This window comes from Rutilus rutilus, assembly GCF_951802725.1.
Source record: "Rutilus rutilus genome assembly, chromosome: 13".
Lineage (NCBI taxonomy): Eukaryota > Metazoa > Chordata > Actinopteri > Cypriniformes > Leuciscidae > Rutilus > Rutilus rutilus.
The window spans coordinates 31,346,629-31,363,758 of record NC_140218.1 but is presented as its reverse complement, the minus strand read 5'-3'; the positions used below and the strand labels follow the sequence as shown (position 1 = coordinate 31,363,758).

Below are 17,130 nucleotides of genomic sequence, written 5' to 3'. Positions count from 1 at the left end.
ATGAGTGAGTTGGCAAAACTATGCAAGCCTGAGGCACGTACTGGAAATATGCTTATTATGAATAAAAACATTTTATTTAAACCTGCAAAAACCTTTCTGTCGAGAGATGTCAATAATTTGTTCTATAGTTTATTGTGCATTCAGATTATATTTTAAGTTGTTAAGCGAAATCAAGGAGTTTAAAAGACTGGTTTATTCTTTCTAGGCTATATACTGTACTTGAGACATATCCGCGTTTATACATGTCTGTAATATGTGCTGTAGGTGGCAAACTTTTAGGAATCTTATCCAAGATGTAGGCTACTAAATTTTGGTCAGTCGTATCCGACATAAAAGATCCGCAAATTAAACTGTGACCCCAAATAGCCAACCATTAACTTAAGTGAATGAATGGTAACTTACACAGATAACTTTTTATTTGAGTGTTTCAATATGCATTGACACAAATGACTTTATTTGAATGTTTCTTTGATAAAAACATGGCACTGAGTTGTTAGAAAATAAATGCATAGTGTCATAATTGCTTGATGACGTAAGGAACCGATGAAACGGGTTTTGAACCGGTTCATTGGAACGAACTGTCCAAAAGAACCGGTTTGCAGAAATGAATCGGACTTGACATGTCTTGGAGTCCAAGACACAGACAAACAGGGAAACGGGCAGGAGATCAAGACCATGAACCATGATAAGGGAAACGAGAGAGCGCTTAGAAATGCAGTGTGACACTATCAAGACTTCGCAAAGAGTGACATAAAACACAGGGCTGATATACACAGATGTTTACAAGCTAATGACACACAGGTGGATGTAATCAGACAATAATGAGTGAGGCAGGTGGCGGCTGACAATTAACTACTGAAATATATAACACATTACACACACACATGACATTATGAATTGAACAATTGGCTTAGTAATCTCCAGCGGGGTTAGAACAGGTGGAGCAGTGACCCAGCCTGAGTGAGAGTCCTCCACCCAGAGCTGTAGATCAGTTTCACTCCTGAATCCCAGCAGTGAGGAGAGCCGATCCAAGACGGTTCAGTCCCGTGAGGAGCTGCTCTGGCATCTGAGTGATGTCATGAGCAAGGCTGGGCCGAGACCGCATGCCTGAAGCTTCTGTAGGAAACCTGATGAGACAAGTCAGGCTCGGGGAGTAAAGACAGCTTCAGCAGAGTAGACGGTAACATAATGAAGAGGCTCAGGATTTGATTAACATCATTTAACCTTCCGAACCACCCGGTAAGAGGCTCTAAAAGCTGGATAATTCAATTTCACACGTGAAGTCTTGAGAGTTAAATCTAGAGAATGTTCTTGTCGGAAACCTGCAGACGCCTTCGCTGAAAAGTTGTGATGACGTATGGCATTGAAGGTGAAAGTGTTTATACTGTGTGTTAACGGTATGTTTTTTTTTCCTTCATGAACCATACACCTACCGCTTTTAATGATAGAATAACCATAAAAAAATGTAGGGTTGCTGTCTGCAGGGTTAATATACACTTAGCGTTCAAAAGTTTGGGGTCAGTACGATTTTATTTTTGAAGAAATTATTACGTTCATTTATTTATTTGATCAAATGTTACTGGGTCCCACTTTATATTAAGTGGCTTTAAGGACTATGTACTTGCATCTAAAAATAAGTACAATGTACTAATTGTATTCATGTTGTTTTGCAAAACACATTGCTGCTATTGAGGTGTGATATGGGTGAGGTTAGGGACAGGTGTGGTGGTATGGGTAGGTTTAAGGCTGGGTTAAGGTGTAAAGGCAACAGTGTAATTGCAAATGTAATTACAACTGTAATTACATGCCGGTATTTTTAAAATATAAGTACACAATAAGTCCATTGTATCAAATTATTCATTTCAATGTTAGTATATAGTAGTTAAAGCCACTTAATATAAAGTGGGACCGAAGCAGCTCAACTGTTTTCAACATTGATAATAATCAGAAATGTTTCTAGATCATCAAATCATCATATCAGAATGATTTCTGAAGGATCATGTGACACTGAAGACTGGAGTAATGATGCTGAAAATCACAGGAATAAATTACATTTTACTATATATTCACATAGAAAACAGTTATTTTAAATTGTAATAATATTTCACAATATTACCGTTTTTACTGTATTTTTGGTCAAATAAATGCAGCCGTGATGAGTGTAAGAGACTTCTTTAAAAAACACTACAAAATATTACCAACCCTAAATATTTAAACGGTAGTGTATTTGTATTTAATATGATGGAATCAACTTGAGTATGAATGTAGTTTTAATAATAGTTTGTAATAATACACCCAAAACTGAAAATGCTGTTATTGTTTACCCACCTTATCACATTCCTGTATTTAATCCATGGAAGAAAAAGAAGGGTTTTTAAAATAATCTAAATGCAGTTCATAGTGACCATGTCTGTCGAGCTCAAAAAAGGACCCAAATTTGATCAATATTTAACATAAAATCATAACAGAATTATTGTTTGAATCATAACTGAATGGAACCGAATATAAATGGAGGAATGCACTGGTTGACTTGTGTGTCAGACGTGCTGTGAGTCATTTTCCAGTGAGGTGTATCGCTGAGAGAACAGCCTGTCTACTGGAGCCCAGTCAAACTCTCACGTGTTGTTTTCTCCTGCATTAGCTCTTCCAGTGGAAGCAGTTGGAGAACTTGTACTTCAGAGAGAAGAAGTTTGCTGTGGAGGTGAACGACCCTCACAGGTGAGTGCTGGAGACTGATCTTGGATCTGTGTGTGAGAAAAAGCGAGCTGGTTTCCACCTTATACACACTAGCTTTTAAATGTTTGCCAAATGAATAATGCTTCTTAATGTGATCAAGTTGTCATTATTATGAGCTCATAAACGGTTTGTAACTGTTTATTAAAAATGTGTCTTGGCATGCATTGAGTTAGCAGCTATTTTCTGCAGAGTGTGAGTGTTTTACAGTTTCATCTGTGAGTGTATATAGTGATCACTCTGTGTGTGTGTGTGTGTCTAACTGCTTGTAGGCGAACAGTGACTAAGCGGACTTTTGGCCAGACGGGGCTGGTGATCCACACTTGGTATGCCAGTCACTCATTGATCAAAACCATCTGGGTCATGGCCATCAGCCAACACCAGTTCTACCTGAACAGAAAACAGAGCAAAGTAAGTCACCATACACACATGACTGTAGATTGCTCATACAAGTACAGTAGATTCATACAGATTGACGAGATTCAACGCACCCAAATCCAAAAGTTACAGCAGGTGTTACACCATTCCTGAATAATGAAATATTTCCTAGTCTTAATAATAGTCGCTCTACGCCCACTGTCTTGTTAAATCACAGCAGAGGTGAGTGTGTGTTCGGTCTGTGCGTGAGTGAGTTTATATTATTCTCAAGAGAAGTCAGGTTATCCCTGTATATGTTTCTGTTGATATGAAAAATCGGGTAGATTTAGCAATATAGCGGGTGATTGATGTGTATTACGTTGTTGTGATGAACTATATGTGACCCTGGACCACAAAACCAGTCACATGGGTCAATAATATATACATCACCTGAAAGCTGAATAAATAAGCTTTCCATTCACTTTGTTAGGATAGGACAATATTTGACCGAGATACAACTATTTGAAAATCTGGAATCTGATGGTGCAAAAAAATCTAAACATTGAGAAAATCACCTTTAAAATTGTTCATTTATGTTTGCTATTGTGCTGCATTCACTCACAAAATAAATGTTTTCTATGTTTACGGTAGGAAATTTACAACATATCTTCATGGAACATGATCTTTACTTAAGCTGGTGTGAGTGAGTGGAGGCGGGGCTCATTTGCATATTCATTGGTCCGCATATACTTAATGAAGTTACATTCAAGCTATTTTAAGACATACAAATATATAAGAAACGTTTAAATATGTGATCAAAGATGAGTTTTAAAGGATACAGTTATTGACTACAGGGGGACTTTAACAACCAGCTGGTAACTTTGAACAAACTTTCTATTAACGTTACTGGAAGAATGTGAAACTTTGAGAGAACCTTGCCAGAACGTTCCCTGTTAGCTGGGAACCCATAGGAAACAAAGAATTAAAAAAAATATATATAGTTCAATATCCTATTTCCTTTATATATTATTTAACAGGCAAAAATCACCACAGCCCGCAGTTTAGGAGACATCGCGACTGACCTGACAGAGAACGGAGCATCAAAGATGAACAAACTGAGCGCAGCGGTGAAAAATCAGCTCATCATGGCCAGCAACGGGAGTCTGGTCTCAACAGGTACATGAGCTCTCGTCTTACCCTCAGGATAGCAGTCGAGTCAGAACTGCTCCTTTAGAAACCTCTGTTTATCCACACGTCAACACACACCGACAGATCTCTGTTCACTTTCTCTGTTAATGAGTTGCTCGCCTCGGATGGCTTCTTTTCCTCGTATTTGCGTTGCTTCTTCTCAAGACTCATTGTGGACTGAGTGAAATGCCATTGAAGGTCATGTGCTTTAAACAGTCTGAACGTGATATTTCTTTTATTACCTGTCATTATGAACGTGTTCATTATTTTATGCATTATTTCACAGGTTCGGCTGACTCAGAAATGAACGACGACCAGAAAAAAGAGAAGCTCGCCGAGTTGAGAAAGAAAGAGAGAGAGATCCAGGATATACTTAGCCAAAAACTGACGGAGCTGAAGGAAATTTGCCTGCGAGAGGCTGTAAGAGCAAACAACTGTGTTTTTTTCCTTTTTGACTGTTGCAATCACACTGAAAAACATCCAGTCTAATAAATAAATAAATAGTCCGTATACTATATATTCAGTGTTGGCGTTACTTATTTGAAAAAGTAACTCAGGTATTGTAGTAAATTTAAAAGTAATGCGTTACTTTACTAGTTACTTGAAAAAGTAATCTGATTACTTGTGCATTACCCCCAACACTGGCTATACTGCATTTGCACAACAGTTCAATAAACAAGAAGTTAATATTTAGTAGCTTACATTTTAGACAAAATTTGACCAGTTTGTTTGTATATTTTGTTTTTCACCAATGAAACAATGATTCATTTTTACAAATGACAATACTTCATTCTATATGTTTGTATCATGACCGCCTTTTTTTTAGTGTGACTGGCTGACTATATATTATCCCTAATGTATTATTTTAGAGAAAATCATTCATTTTGATGATATTCAGAGTCTGTCAAAATGTTTGGTTAATATTTCACCCCAAAATTATATAAATACCGTTCAAACTTTTTTTGTAAGAAATTTATACTTTTATCCAGCAAGGATGCATTAAATAGATCAGAAGTGACAGTACAGAAATATTTCCATTTCAAATTAATGCTGTTATTTTGAACCTTCTATTCATTAAAGAATCCTGAAAAATGAATCACAATTTCCACAAAAATATTCATCAGCACAACTGTTTTCAACATTCATAACAATCATAAATGTTTCATAAGCATCAGATCATCATATTAGACTGATTTCTGAAGGATCATGTGACACTGAAGACTGGAGTAATGATGCTGAAAGTTCAGCTTTGATCACAGGAATAAATTACACTTTACAATATATTACAACAGAAAACATCTATTTTAAATTGTAATAATATTTTACAATATTACTGGTTTTTTTTATTTGTTTTTTTTTTTTATGTTACCAACCCAAGGTTGATTCAGCCCAACTAGATTCAAAGCACCTGGACACATTACAGTAATGAGAATGAGATTTTTGGGCATTGCTGTAATGTGAGGGAAAATTTTTGGTTCTAAAATTGGTTCCATTGACTTAAAATATGATTGTATTATATAAAAATGTTGGGGTGAAAAATGACCCACACATGTTCTTTGTAACTTTTGGCTGTTTACAGTATGTTTGATCTGTTTTTTTTCAGCAACTCACTGGCAAACTTCCAAAAGAGTATCCCATCATCAAAGGCGAAACCCCTCCTCATGTTCGGAGGAGAGTCGGGACGGCTTTCAAATTGGATGACCTTTTCCCATATAATGAGGTTAGTGTGAAACATTGCCACACAACAATGTTGCCAAGTAGAGGATTGAATAAAATATTAGACACTGGGGGGTTTGGCTCTATTGCTCTGAGGCTGTCCTAAACTGGCCAAATGCCAACATGCCAATTCATCTGAAATGACTGAACTTAAAGCATTTGTCCATTATAACCTGTAAGATATTAGCTGCCAAATAACTCCAGCATGTGGCCTTGTATTGGAGCTCAATCTTGGAAAACAGACACTTGTTTTGGACAAAGAATTCAGTTTATTGATTGGTGGTTTCAACCACAGGTTCTGATCGGGAACAAACCCAGGATGTGTTTGTTTTAGATTGTGGCCTAAGAGATCATGAAATGTGAAATGTCATGGCTTGTATTAGCATTGAGGCTATCTACATGCTAGTATACTTGTAAAAGTTCTCAAAACAAACATTCATTTGCATTTTGGGAAAACAGACTACAAATATTGATGACTCATCTCACTCGCACTGACAGGCGTATTTACATTTTTGGACAGATTTATGAATGCAAATTAAACTACATCTCAGTTTTCTTTTGATTGACAATCCTTCTATCCAGGATCCATACCTCAGAAATTTGGAGAGCCGCTTTGCCCTGCAGCAGAAAATCGTGGAAGCGGCCAAGAAGCTCGCTGCCGATCCTGACATCTCTAAATTAGTGAGGAAAAAAAGGAGGAGGAACTGTCTGGACGCCATGCAAAAACTGCAGGAGATTGAAGATGAAATGAACCAGTACAGACTGAAGAAAGGACAGAAACCCACACAGAGAGCTTCTATGATCATAGCCGGTATGTAAGACAGATGTCCACTGAAGTGGCTCATCCCGCCATGCTTAAAAACAACTAGACTTTTTAAAAAAAAATCTCACATTCCTTAAAAATCTTTAGACCTGATCTTTAGTCATATCATTAATGTCATATATTTATTTGAGAGTGCTTTCAACACTTTATCATTTGCCAAAAAGAAGCGTGCTTAATTTTTTTTGCACTTGTAGTGTATTCAGATATTAAAAGTATATTTTTAAGTAACTGTACTTGCAGATAATATTAAAATATAAAAGGCCACTTAAGCATACTTAAAGAGAGCACACTCTCAGGACTTCTTCTTAACCAGTGTTGGGGGTTATATAATACAAATACACTCTATGCATTTAATCTCACTTTATTAAACGGTGTATTTGCTGCTGACCTTTGATGATCCAATTCAACCATACTAATAAGCAAAATAATACTTTAGATAAACATCACATTTGTGTTTAGTTTTTGTTTTTATTGCTGGAGTAAGAGTGTTGAACTTTTTCCTGCGTCCTATTCTTCTGCGATCCAGATTGGCAGCACTGCTAAAAGGTTTGTTTGAGCTGCTTGAATCTGCATTTCCTTCAGCCTGAGGCCTATTCATCTCACTTCTGGTGTGAAAGGGCCTTTACATTTGGCAAAAATAGAACTTTTGTTGTTGTTGTTAATAAACAAGCAAGTATTGAGAGCAAGCGCGCTCAACTCCCAAATCGTTTATGGGTGCGAGTAATAAAGAAGTTATCAAAAATAAAAATGAAAAACCGCACTCTCAAAGTATACTTTCATAGATTTATTGTTACCATGTCCACACTTTCGGCCTAAGCCATCGCGTCTGTGTGGACATGGTAACAATAAATCTATGAAAGTATACTTTGAGAGTGCGGTTTTTCATTTTTATTTTTAATAAACAAGCAAGCCCAGCCCAGGTGAGAAAAAGTAACGCATTACTTTCCATAAATAGCAACGAAATAACGCAATTAGTTACTTTTTTGTGGAGTAATTCAATATTGTAACAAAATTTAAAGTAACTTTTAAAAGTAACTTCCCCAACACTGTTCTTAATACTCTTAAAGGGATAGTTCACCCAAAAATGAAAATTAGGCCATGCTTTACTCACCCTGAAGCCATCCTAGGTGTATATGACATTCTTCTTTCAGACGAACACAATTGGAGTTATATTAAAAAATGTCCTAGCTCTTCCAAGCTTTTTAATGGGAGTGAATGGCTGTTTATGTTTTGAAGTCCATCAAAGTGCATCCATCCATGATAAAAGTGCTCCACACGGCTCTGGGGGTTAATAAATGCCTTCTGAAGTGAAGCGATGCGTTTGTGTAAGAACAGTTTCTATTTAAAAACTTATCGACTAAAATAACTAGCTTCCGGTAAATGGCCGTACGCAAGTCGACTTACGGCAAAAGAGTAACACTTGACGATGTATGACATAGGATGTAGGAATAGCGTAAGCTTTGACGCCTCTCGCGGTTCAAACAAACAGGGCTGGGCAACAAACTCAAGCTCCTCCCACATTTCTATTTAAAATTCTAGTTTTAGACTTCTAATTCGTGAGCGGTGTTTTGTTTTGCTCTTTCCTCTAAGCTTTCGCGTTCGTCAAAGCGTTGTGCATCAAGTTCATGGGTTACTCTTTCGCCGTAAATCGATGTGTTTGTCTGTCAGCTGGAAGCTAGTTATTTTAGTCGATAAAGTTTTAAAATATGGATATTTTTCTTACACGAATGCATCGCTTCACTTCAGAAGACCTTTATTAACCCACAGAGCCGTGTGGAGCACTTTAATCATGGATGGATGCACTTTGATGGACAGCCATTCACTGCCATTATAAAGCTTGGAAGAGCCAGGACATTTTTTTTTTATATAACTCAGATTGTATTCGTCTGAAAAGAAGAATGCCATATACACCTAGGATGGCTTGAGGGTGAGTAAATCATGGGCTAATTTTCATTTTTGGGTGAAGTATCCCTTTAAGTACGCTTTTAAATGTGCACTTTAATGTCAAAATGAACATTTTAGTTTGAAGTGCATTGTAAATTATTGTTTTAATCATTTATTTGTGTGCTTTAAAGAAATATACTTAGTTTATAGCATAACTTACATTTAAAGTTAATATATTTTAAATAAACTAAATTGCAACTTGTAATGTGTAATTACAAATATATTTACAGTAAGTGCATGACATATGAGTTTCAATTGAAATAGTTATATTTTATTTTACCATAAATGCTTATCAGTGCATTTGGCAGTCTACTTTAACAATATTTCAAACACAATAGAAGTAATTATGAAATTACATATGAAGATCTACTTACAGTTAAAGTAATAACTATAAATTATGCATAATTACATGCAGCTAACCCTAAACCAAACCCTAATCCTTACCCTATAGTAGTACATGTAGTTATTTCATGTAATTATATGTATAATTACACTGTAACAAGGGCACCTTAAAATAATGGGTTACACTTTATTTTAAGGTGTCTTTGTTACACTGTAATTATACATTTAAGTATTTACAGTATTTATTTAAGGTTTGGTTTAGTTGCATGTAATTATGCACAATTTATAGTAACTCTAGTAACTACATAGTAACGTGTAACAATGACACTGTAAAATAGTGTTACAAATAACATATAACGTGTAACTTACATTTTAAATCAAATTGAAATGAACATGCAATTAAGTGTCCAAAAACATTCAGTTCACACTTTAATTTATTCTTTTAAAATACATTATTTCCGTAATAAGTGCTCTTTTTAAAACTATGCTGTACTTCATTCATGGTAAAGATTTGTTGACCTGTCCTGCCGTATAAAACAAGCTGAAGTGGCTTGTGGACTGACCAAATGCTGAAGGAAGCCATTAAAACAAGAGACTCCAAAAGATACACATGAACAGAAATAAAGCAAAAAAGACGCAAGAGACTATAAAACAAAGTGCCACTGCAATTTTACAGTGACTACGAATGTAGCTCATGCAATCATATTTAATATATAACATATATGTTTATTAGGCTGTGATTTAATGTGATTCATTTTAGGAAATTGGGCTTAATTAACAATTAATCAAATAACAATATATGCAATATAATATTGATTAGCCATGTCATGAATTAAATCAGGGTCAACCAAACATTTATTTAAATGAACTACATGTAGTGTTTCGTTAACATACCATAATTTCTCTTTCTTCCATAGATGAACTGGCTCAGTCTGAGTGCAGCTCCCTGTGTGATAGTCTTCCTCTAGATGACGGTAATGACATCAATTATGAAACCACTGTCAGCTCTCTGATTATGTACTGTAATTAAGATATAACTCACTAGCTCACTGCCAGTGGTTCTTCCTCAGCATTGTTCCCTACTGTATACACTGAGTCATGCACATTAACACTCATAATAGATCATTTATCATGCAAAACCAACAATGAATTTACATAATATTATTCGAACCGGATGCAACCAAAAGCATAAAAGCACAGCAGTCAAAAGCCATGTTTGTGTCTTCAGAAGATGACAGCCAGAGGCCGCGATCTCGCTCCGTCCAGTGTTCCCCGTGTCTCAGTCCTCCTCTGTCATCGTCCGGCCTGGAGTACGACCCCGAGAGACGATCCTCAGCCAGCGACACACACCACGACAGACCTCTTAACAGGTGTGAATACTCACTCTACCTAATGATCCCTCAAGAAATGTATTGCTCCAAAAAAGACATAAAAGCACCATACTTAAGTATTTATAACTCCCATACTAAGTTCCAAGTCTCCTAGCCCATTCAGTAGTTTTGTGTGACATAAATGTCATAAAAATTATGTTTCATTGTCCTTATGCAAAAACATTACTTCTTTTTAGATTACCCAGACATGTTCTCTTTCATCAGTTGTATTCCTCTGTCTGTTTGAATTCAGATTGGATCATGAGGTCCAAGGGCCAGGACATTATTACACCCCCCGAGAGGTGTTCTCTGCCCAAAGCAGTCCGTGTAAAACTTTACCCAGAATGCTGAAGAACCCCCGCAGCTTACCGCAAACCCCCGTCATGCCCCGTAACGCCTACAGCAGCAGCCAACTCAGGCAAGTTCACTTGGTTCAGCAGCAACCACTACTTACAATTTCTTTGTAAATTGTACAAATCTTGTTGGTCTTGTTGTTTTTATGGTTTATCTGCGTCCTGTAGGTCGGAAGCTCACATCCGTGGTTTCCGACACCGCAGCGGTAGTTTGGAGTCTCAGTCACAACTTCTCCACTCTCACTGCGCAAACAAGTCGGTGTTCCCGCTGTCTCCTTCACGGCGAAGCAACAGCACTGAGGTGTTGGATGACTGCTCGTCCTATACCAGCATGTCCAGCATGGACTACTGCCTCCCCTGCTCGGCCACTCCTCCCTACCGCACACTGGACTCACAATCCCACGACTACCGGCTCCACCGCAAAGTGGAGATCTACGGAAATACAGGCAGCATGCCCAACTTGGTCCCTCAGAACTCCAGCTGTTATGGCCACCAGCAGAATCACTACGGACCGACTGCCTACTACGTGACTGGATATCCCGGCTTCGAATATGAGCCTTGTTCTAACGGAGCTTACGTTTACGAGAGCGAACTCGAGGGTCACTATAACATCAACCCCACTTACCCAGCACATGGTTACCAGGGCCGTGGTCGCAACAGGCATTATGGAATAGAGGGATCGGATAATTTGTCACAGAATCCATACGCAACTGTTAGACCCCCTAGAGGAAGGCAGGGACCCTTGAATGAGGTGTTGACGAAGAACATGTACAAGGCTTTGGTGGCAGAGCATTTGAAGGGATGGTACAATCGCAGCGCTGGGCACAAGGACCCAGGTCCCTATCAGCTGGTGTACACCTACAAATATGACAGAGGTTCCCAGCACAGCCTAGGCTACCAGACTCTGCCCGCACCGTTCAGCCACTCCAGCCGAACCAACTCGTTCTCCTCAGGTAAGTACAGTTCCTCAAACAACACAATGTAGACTAGGGGTTTTCAACAAGTGAAGGCCAGAGTTTAGCTCTAACCTTGATCAAACTCACCTGCCTCTAAGGCCCTGGCTGTGTTCAAAATCACCCCCTATGCCCTCATTCACTTGTCCCTACTTTACTCCACTACTTCTGCAATCTCAGCAAAAGCGCGCATCAAGGGCGTATATCAGCGGCAAATGGGGCACTCGTGAGCACCCTTCTGAAACCTAAAATGACAAATGGGAAACCCTACGGTCTTGTGGATTTAACGGACACGCGCGCACAGCAGCCATTATAAGTCCACAATACCGCAAGTGTATATCAAGTGTGCCATTTAGGACAGGGCCTAACTTTCTAGTAATCTTTTAGACCTTGATTAGCTTGTTCAGGTGAGTTTGATCAAGGTTGAAGCTAAACCATGCAGGAAAGTGGATCTCGGGGGCCAGAGTTTAGCTCCAACCTTGATCAAACTCACCTGCTTCTAACTTTCTAGTAATCTTGAAGACCTTGATTAGCTTGTTCAAGTGTATTTGATCATGCTTGGAGGAAAACGTTGCAGGATAGTGGACCTCAAAGGCCAGTTTAGGAATCCCCGATGTAGACTATGGACAAAATGAATCTTATGGGCAGCAAAATGCCAGGTTCTGGCAGTAAGCATTTGTAGGGCCCAGAGGGTTCTGGATCCTCTGCCCGCACCTGGGACAAAAGGCCCAGTTGTCTCCCATTTTTTGGCAGACCTGTTCTGGTTTAACAGAAATTATTACTTCCAAAGGAGGCAACAAATTTAAAAGGACTATAAGAATATATATATATATATATATATATTTTTTTTTTTCAAGAAATAAGATATAGATTGTTGTTGACTGCCAGAGCGAATCTAATAATCTAATCTAATAAACTTTGGCACTTAACTTGCCCTGCACCCATTCTCTGATGGACATGAATGATACCTCATCATGCGGCTTTTTGAGAAAATATGTGCTAGTCGTTTTATAAATGATTGAACTTACAATGTTCATCAGGTGGGTGATAAAATGGGCAGAAAGTCCTGTAGATTTGTATTGAATGAGGGAATCAAGTCAGGGGCCAGTTGCATAAACTTAGCCACTATATTAGACTAGTTTGACCTACTTGCAGTTAATCCGTCCAACTTTTCCAAATCAAATTAGACTGGTCTAACTTTTTATGTAACTGACTTAGAAAAATTATGACCAGCCTTGAAAAAAATATATAGATGACTAACTTTTAAAACTACTCTAAGCAGTTTATGCAACCGGCCCTAGATCTGGAGACCAGAATATTGTAAAGACTTGGTGTAAACTTTGACTTGGGCCAGTAAGCAAACAACTAAAACACCCTAGTAACCACACACGTTGCATTTTTTTAAATCTTTTGCATGGGTTTCTAAATTTAAGGTTAAGGTTTAACGTTACGTAACATATCACACTTTTCTTCCTCACTAGTGTCATCTACTGCCAGTGGAGGGGGAAACTGGCAGAATCATTTAGCAGTGGGCCTGACTGATGGGGAATTGCCAGATGTTCCCTTGAGCGCTGGGGCTTACAGTCCTTCATACAGTCGCAGCCCAACACACAACAGGTGAGATAGAAAATTAGTTATTTTAAAGACAAACCTTTGTTCGGCTACTTTAGACAAGCCCCACAAAACAGCTATTTAGTTGTATTTATAATGGTCATGAAGAAGGCCATTGAGGGTTGATATGCATACATGTTTATGGATGCTGGGATGTATTGTTTAGCTGCTTGGAAGTTTCTAGTAATTCTGGGAACTTGAATAGCTGGGTCAGGTGTGTTTAATTAATGAAACTAATTAATTTATTAAATTAATTAATTAATTAAACTGTGCAGGACAGTTGTCATCCCAGACCAGGATTGGACACCTCTGCCTTACTGTGACTTTTGACTGGTGTTCTGTTGCATGTGACTACAGTCAATCACAGTGGATGCCAAATTGAATTAGTCAAATTAAAATTAGAATTTGAGACCGTTAATATGTCATAATGTCTTACGGTCCCAGGTAATGACTAATGTTTACAGTGTGTTGTTTTTTTGTCCCCCGAACATTCATGGAAATAAGCATTTTCACTTCGTCCTGTCAAATACGGCTTCTACCTTGACTATGGTCAATATAGTATCAGCGTTAGATCATAGTGAAGTCTTTTTTGTGCATTCGGAAAATATCCTAATACAATGATATTCGGTTGCAGTCCCTTTTGGGAAACGTGACCACATTTAGCAACCACCCAACAAGTGCAAAAACATTTTCAAAACACTTGCCAGTGTAGCACCTTGGTTGCAGTTAGGATTTGCTGCATTACAATGTTTTATAAACATGCTAGAACCACACCTAAGATAAAACAAATAAAAAAATGAAAAGATTTCACAAATAATGCACAAAAAACACCCCCAAAGAGATCAAAACAAACAGAGATCAAAAGAGGGAGAGATCAAACAATAATAAAAACAGTAAGAGATCAAACAAACAATGCAAACAAAATGAAGAAAACGTTATTAAACAGAGCAAATAATAAAAGCAAAAAGAGATCAAACTAAAAATGCAAACAAAACTAATAATAAAAACAAAGAGTTTAACATTTTAATAAAAAGTGTGCATTGTAAATATATTTGGTTTTGTTATTTTGTTGCTGGGTTTTGTACAAGCAAAATAAAACACTGAAACATTGTAAAAACAGCTAGCAGCCTCAAGCATCAGTGGCAGATTTTTAAGATGAAAAGAAAATCAGACCAAACTACAGTGCTTGTTTAGACTTTAAAAAATTCCATATGCCATTTATGTTTACCACTGTCAGATAGTTCAATCTTTTGTCCATACTTTTACTGGCATATTAATCCCTTTTACAATGGTATTTTTCTTTTTTCTTTTTTTGTGATTGCATCAGCCACATTTATTTTGTGTGATTGCATCAGTCAAATAAACTATGTCCTCAGGCTTTTTGGTGTCTATACATGGAACTTTTTGATCTGTATCTGGATTATTATGACAACCTCCACTTCAAGGCATGAACGGTTGACGTTGACGAGTTTTAATGTTTGCTTTCTTCTTGTGTCTCTTATGGCAGGTTCCCAGCAGAAAGTGCCACCTCTCACACACCAGAGCCGGCAGAGGTGTTCGGTGCCATGGCCAGCTGTTCCGACACAGACCATTAAAGAGCACATGAGGACAGGTCAGACGTCAAACTGTCATCTTTCATTCCTGTGATTTTACTTTCTACAATTAGAGACTGACTCTGTTAACCCTTTTCCACCGACACGGTTCTGGTGTGCGTTCCCGGCCTGTGTCCGTTCTCAAACCGTTCTGCACATTTCCTCTGCAGAAAAGGGGGTTCAGCACCAAAAAGATCCGGCCCTAAAAACTTGATGGTCTCGAACGGATCAGAAGGCGGAAAAATACTGCCGCTGTCTCGTTGAGCGATGTAATAACGTTGCACTTAGGGCCTAAAACAAACATCTCGTTAAGCACCAAATGCGAGTAAAAATCTGCATTGGCAAGTATGTGAAATGGAATCAGTCGTCAGTTGGCTGGTGACATATGTATGAATTCTAACAATGCAATGTTGTGTGAACATGAGCGTGAATGACACTCGGGACAGTAGACGGGCCAGTGCTGCATCGTCACGAAAGTTTGAGCCTTGCCAATTTAAATATTCAAGTGCAAGAAGACGCAAAATGGAGCTCAATTCAATTCGTTTTCTTTGCGCAAACATCCAAAGCATGGACCCAGAGGGCCGCGTCTCAGACAGCTCGCAATTACTGAATTGAGCTCTTTTCATGTATTCTAGTAGCCTGGGAAAACCCAGACAACTTCCGGCAAATTTAGATTTGCTCTGCAAGTAGTCTGGCAAAGAGCTCATTCAAGCCCATTTCTAATCTGTCGGAATCACGGCACCAATCAGAAACGTTGGGGCGGGCTTTACACGATGACGATCGCTCTGATTGGTTTTAGGTCTATCCAATTGCGCCCAGAGGCATTTGAGCGACGTCCGTTGGTGAAGCGAACCAACGCATTATTATATTCAAATTGCAAACACATGAAGACAGTCTCCATGAAAGACCCACTGGCAGATGAACGTGCTACTACATTTCTCTCCGAAACGGTAGGAAATTAAATTAGATTTAATAGAGGATTTTAACTGTGACAAGATGATTGACAGGGCATTTTACGTGACAGGATGCACGCGACAGATCCGTCCAATAAGGATGATAAAGTAGTATGTCCCAAAGCTTGCCTACTTTCTTGCTACATTCAAAAGTAAATACCTTTTCTTCACAAAAAGAGTACATACTTTTATGGCGTAGTGTAACTGGGACGCAGCATATGGCTTTACACGATGACGATCGCTCTGATTGGTTTTAGGTCTATCCAATTGCGCCCAGAGGCATTTGAGCGACGTCCGTTGGAAATGAGTTATTAATGAAGCTTTGCCAGACCATAACTCAGTTACTACTGAGAATGGTCTGGTTTTAACCAGGCTAGTATTCTAGCGCTTGAATAGACATTATTCACACAAAAAAAAGTAAAAACTGCCCATCTCAGCAAGAATCCTAGTAAAAATAGTCGGTTATGGCTTAAGTGGATGTAAACAGTAGAGGAAGATGTGTACCAGTATCAGTGTATTGGATCCATGCATTCGCTCTTAAAGTGACATGAGCCTAAAATTTCTGCTGCTGTCTGTGTTTTTAATGTTAATCAAAATCAGGCTCTTGACTGAATAACTTTTGTAAGTTTAATAAGGATTAATCTATGTTTAATTTACACAGTGCAGACTATACAGTGATCACTTTATTCAATGCCTCTACCTGAAAACTACTGTTACTTCTCTTTAATAATGCGTTAAATTTATATTAGGACCAGAAACTATCCACTAATGAAATGTCTTTGAACGGAATTCACTGATTGGCTATTGGATTAGCTCATTTCACATGTCAATCTCATCACACAGAGCACACGCTGATGCCGCAGCAACACGACTGCTGTATTTCCCAACGTCTGGTGGACCAAAAGACATATTGGCACAACAGGAAGTAGAAAGGAAACAGAAGCACCTTACCGACAGATGTGGACAACATGGACCTAATTCTCTCGTGCCTTGGAATGAGATGTCTTTCAGTTCCAGAGTGACAGGAGAAGCGCTGCGGTCATGCTAGTGGACGTCTAGCTGAACTAATGACTCATAAAAAGCCCAAAACTGTCAGAGCATCCGTGTTTATTTGAGTTAGTACTGCGGCGAGCACAGAGAGAATCAAGCCAACCAAACGAGAAGTGCACACATATAGTGAATGCCATTTCATAGT

The 17,130-nt window shown here is 38.4% G+C and overlaps 1 protein-coding gene across 1 annotated transcript in view; it reads left to right on the top strand.

The window, feature by feature from the left end:
• frmd4bb (FERM domain containing 4Bb) overlaps positions 1 to 16,856 on the top strand; it is a 67,008-nt gene extending 50,152 nt beyond the window's left edge. The window contains exons 12-24 of the mRNA XM_084427476.1: positions 2,642 to 2,718; positions 3,006 to 3,144; positions 4,128 to 4,266; positions 4,565 to 4,698; positions 5,882 to 5,998; positions 6,577 to 6,805; positions 10,021 to 10,077; positions 10,332 to 10,473; positions 10,727 to 10,891; positions 10,995 to 11,779; positions 13,261 to 13,396; positions 14,898 to 15,002; positions 16,779 to 16,856. Of these exons, the coding sequence (XP_084283602.1) occupies positions 2,642 to 2,718; positions 3,006 to 3,144; positions 4,128 to 4,266; positions 4,565 to 4,698; positions 5,882 to 5,998; positions 6,577 to 6,805; positions 10,021 to 10,077; positions 10,332 to 10,473; positions 10,727 to 10,891; positions 10,995 to 11,779; positions 13,261 to 13,396; positions 14,898 to 14,985 (2,208 nt within the window). The 3' untranslated portion in view covers positions 14,986 to 15,002; positions 16,779 to 16,856. The remainder of the gene's footprint in view (positions 1 to 2,641; positions 2,719 to 3,005; positions 3,145 to 4,127; positions 4,267 to 4,564; positions 4,699 to 5,881; positions 5,999 to 6,576; positions 6,806 to 10,020; positions 10,078 to 10,331; positions 10,474 to 10,726; positions 10,892 to 10,994; positions 11,780 to 13,260; positions 13,397 to 14,897; positions 15,003 to 16,778) is intronic.
• Positions 16,857 to 17,130: the final 274 nt, after the last annotated feature.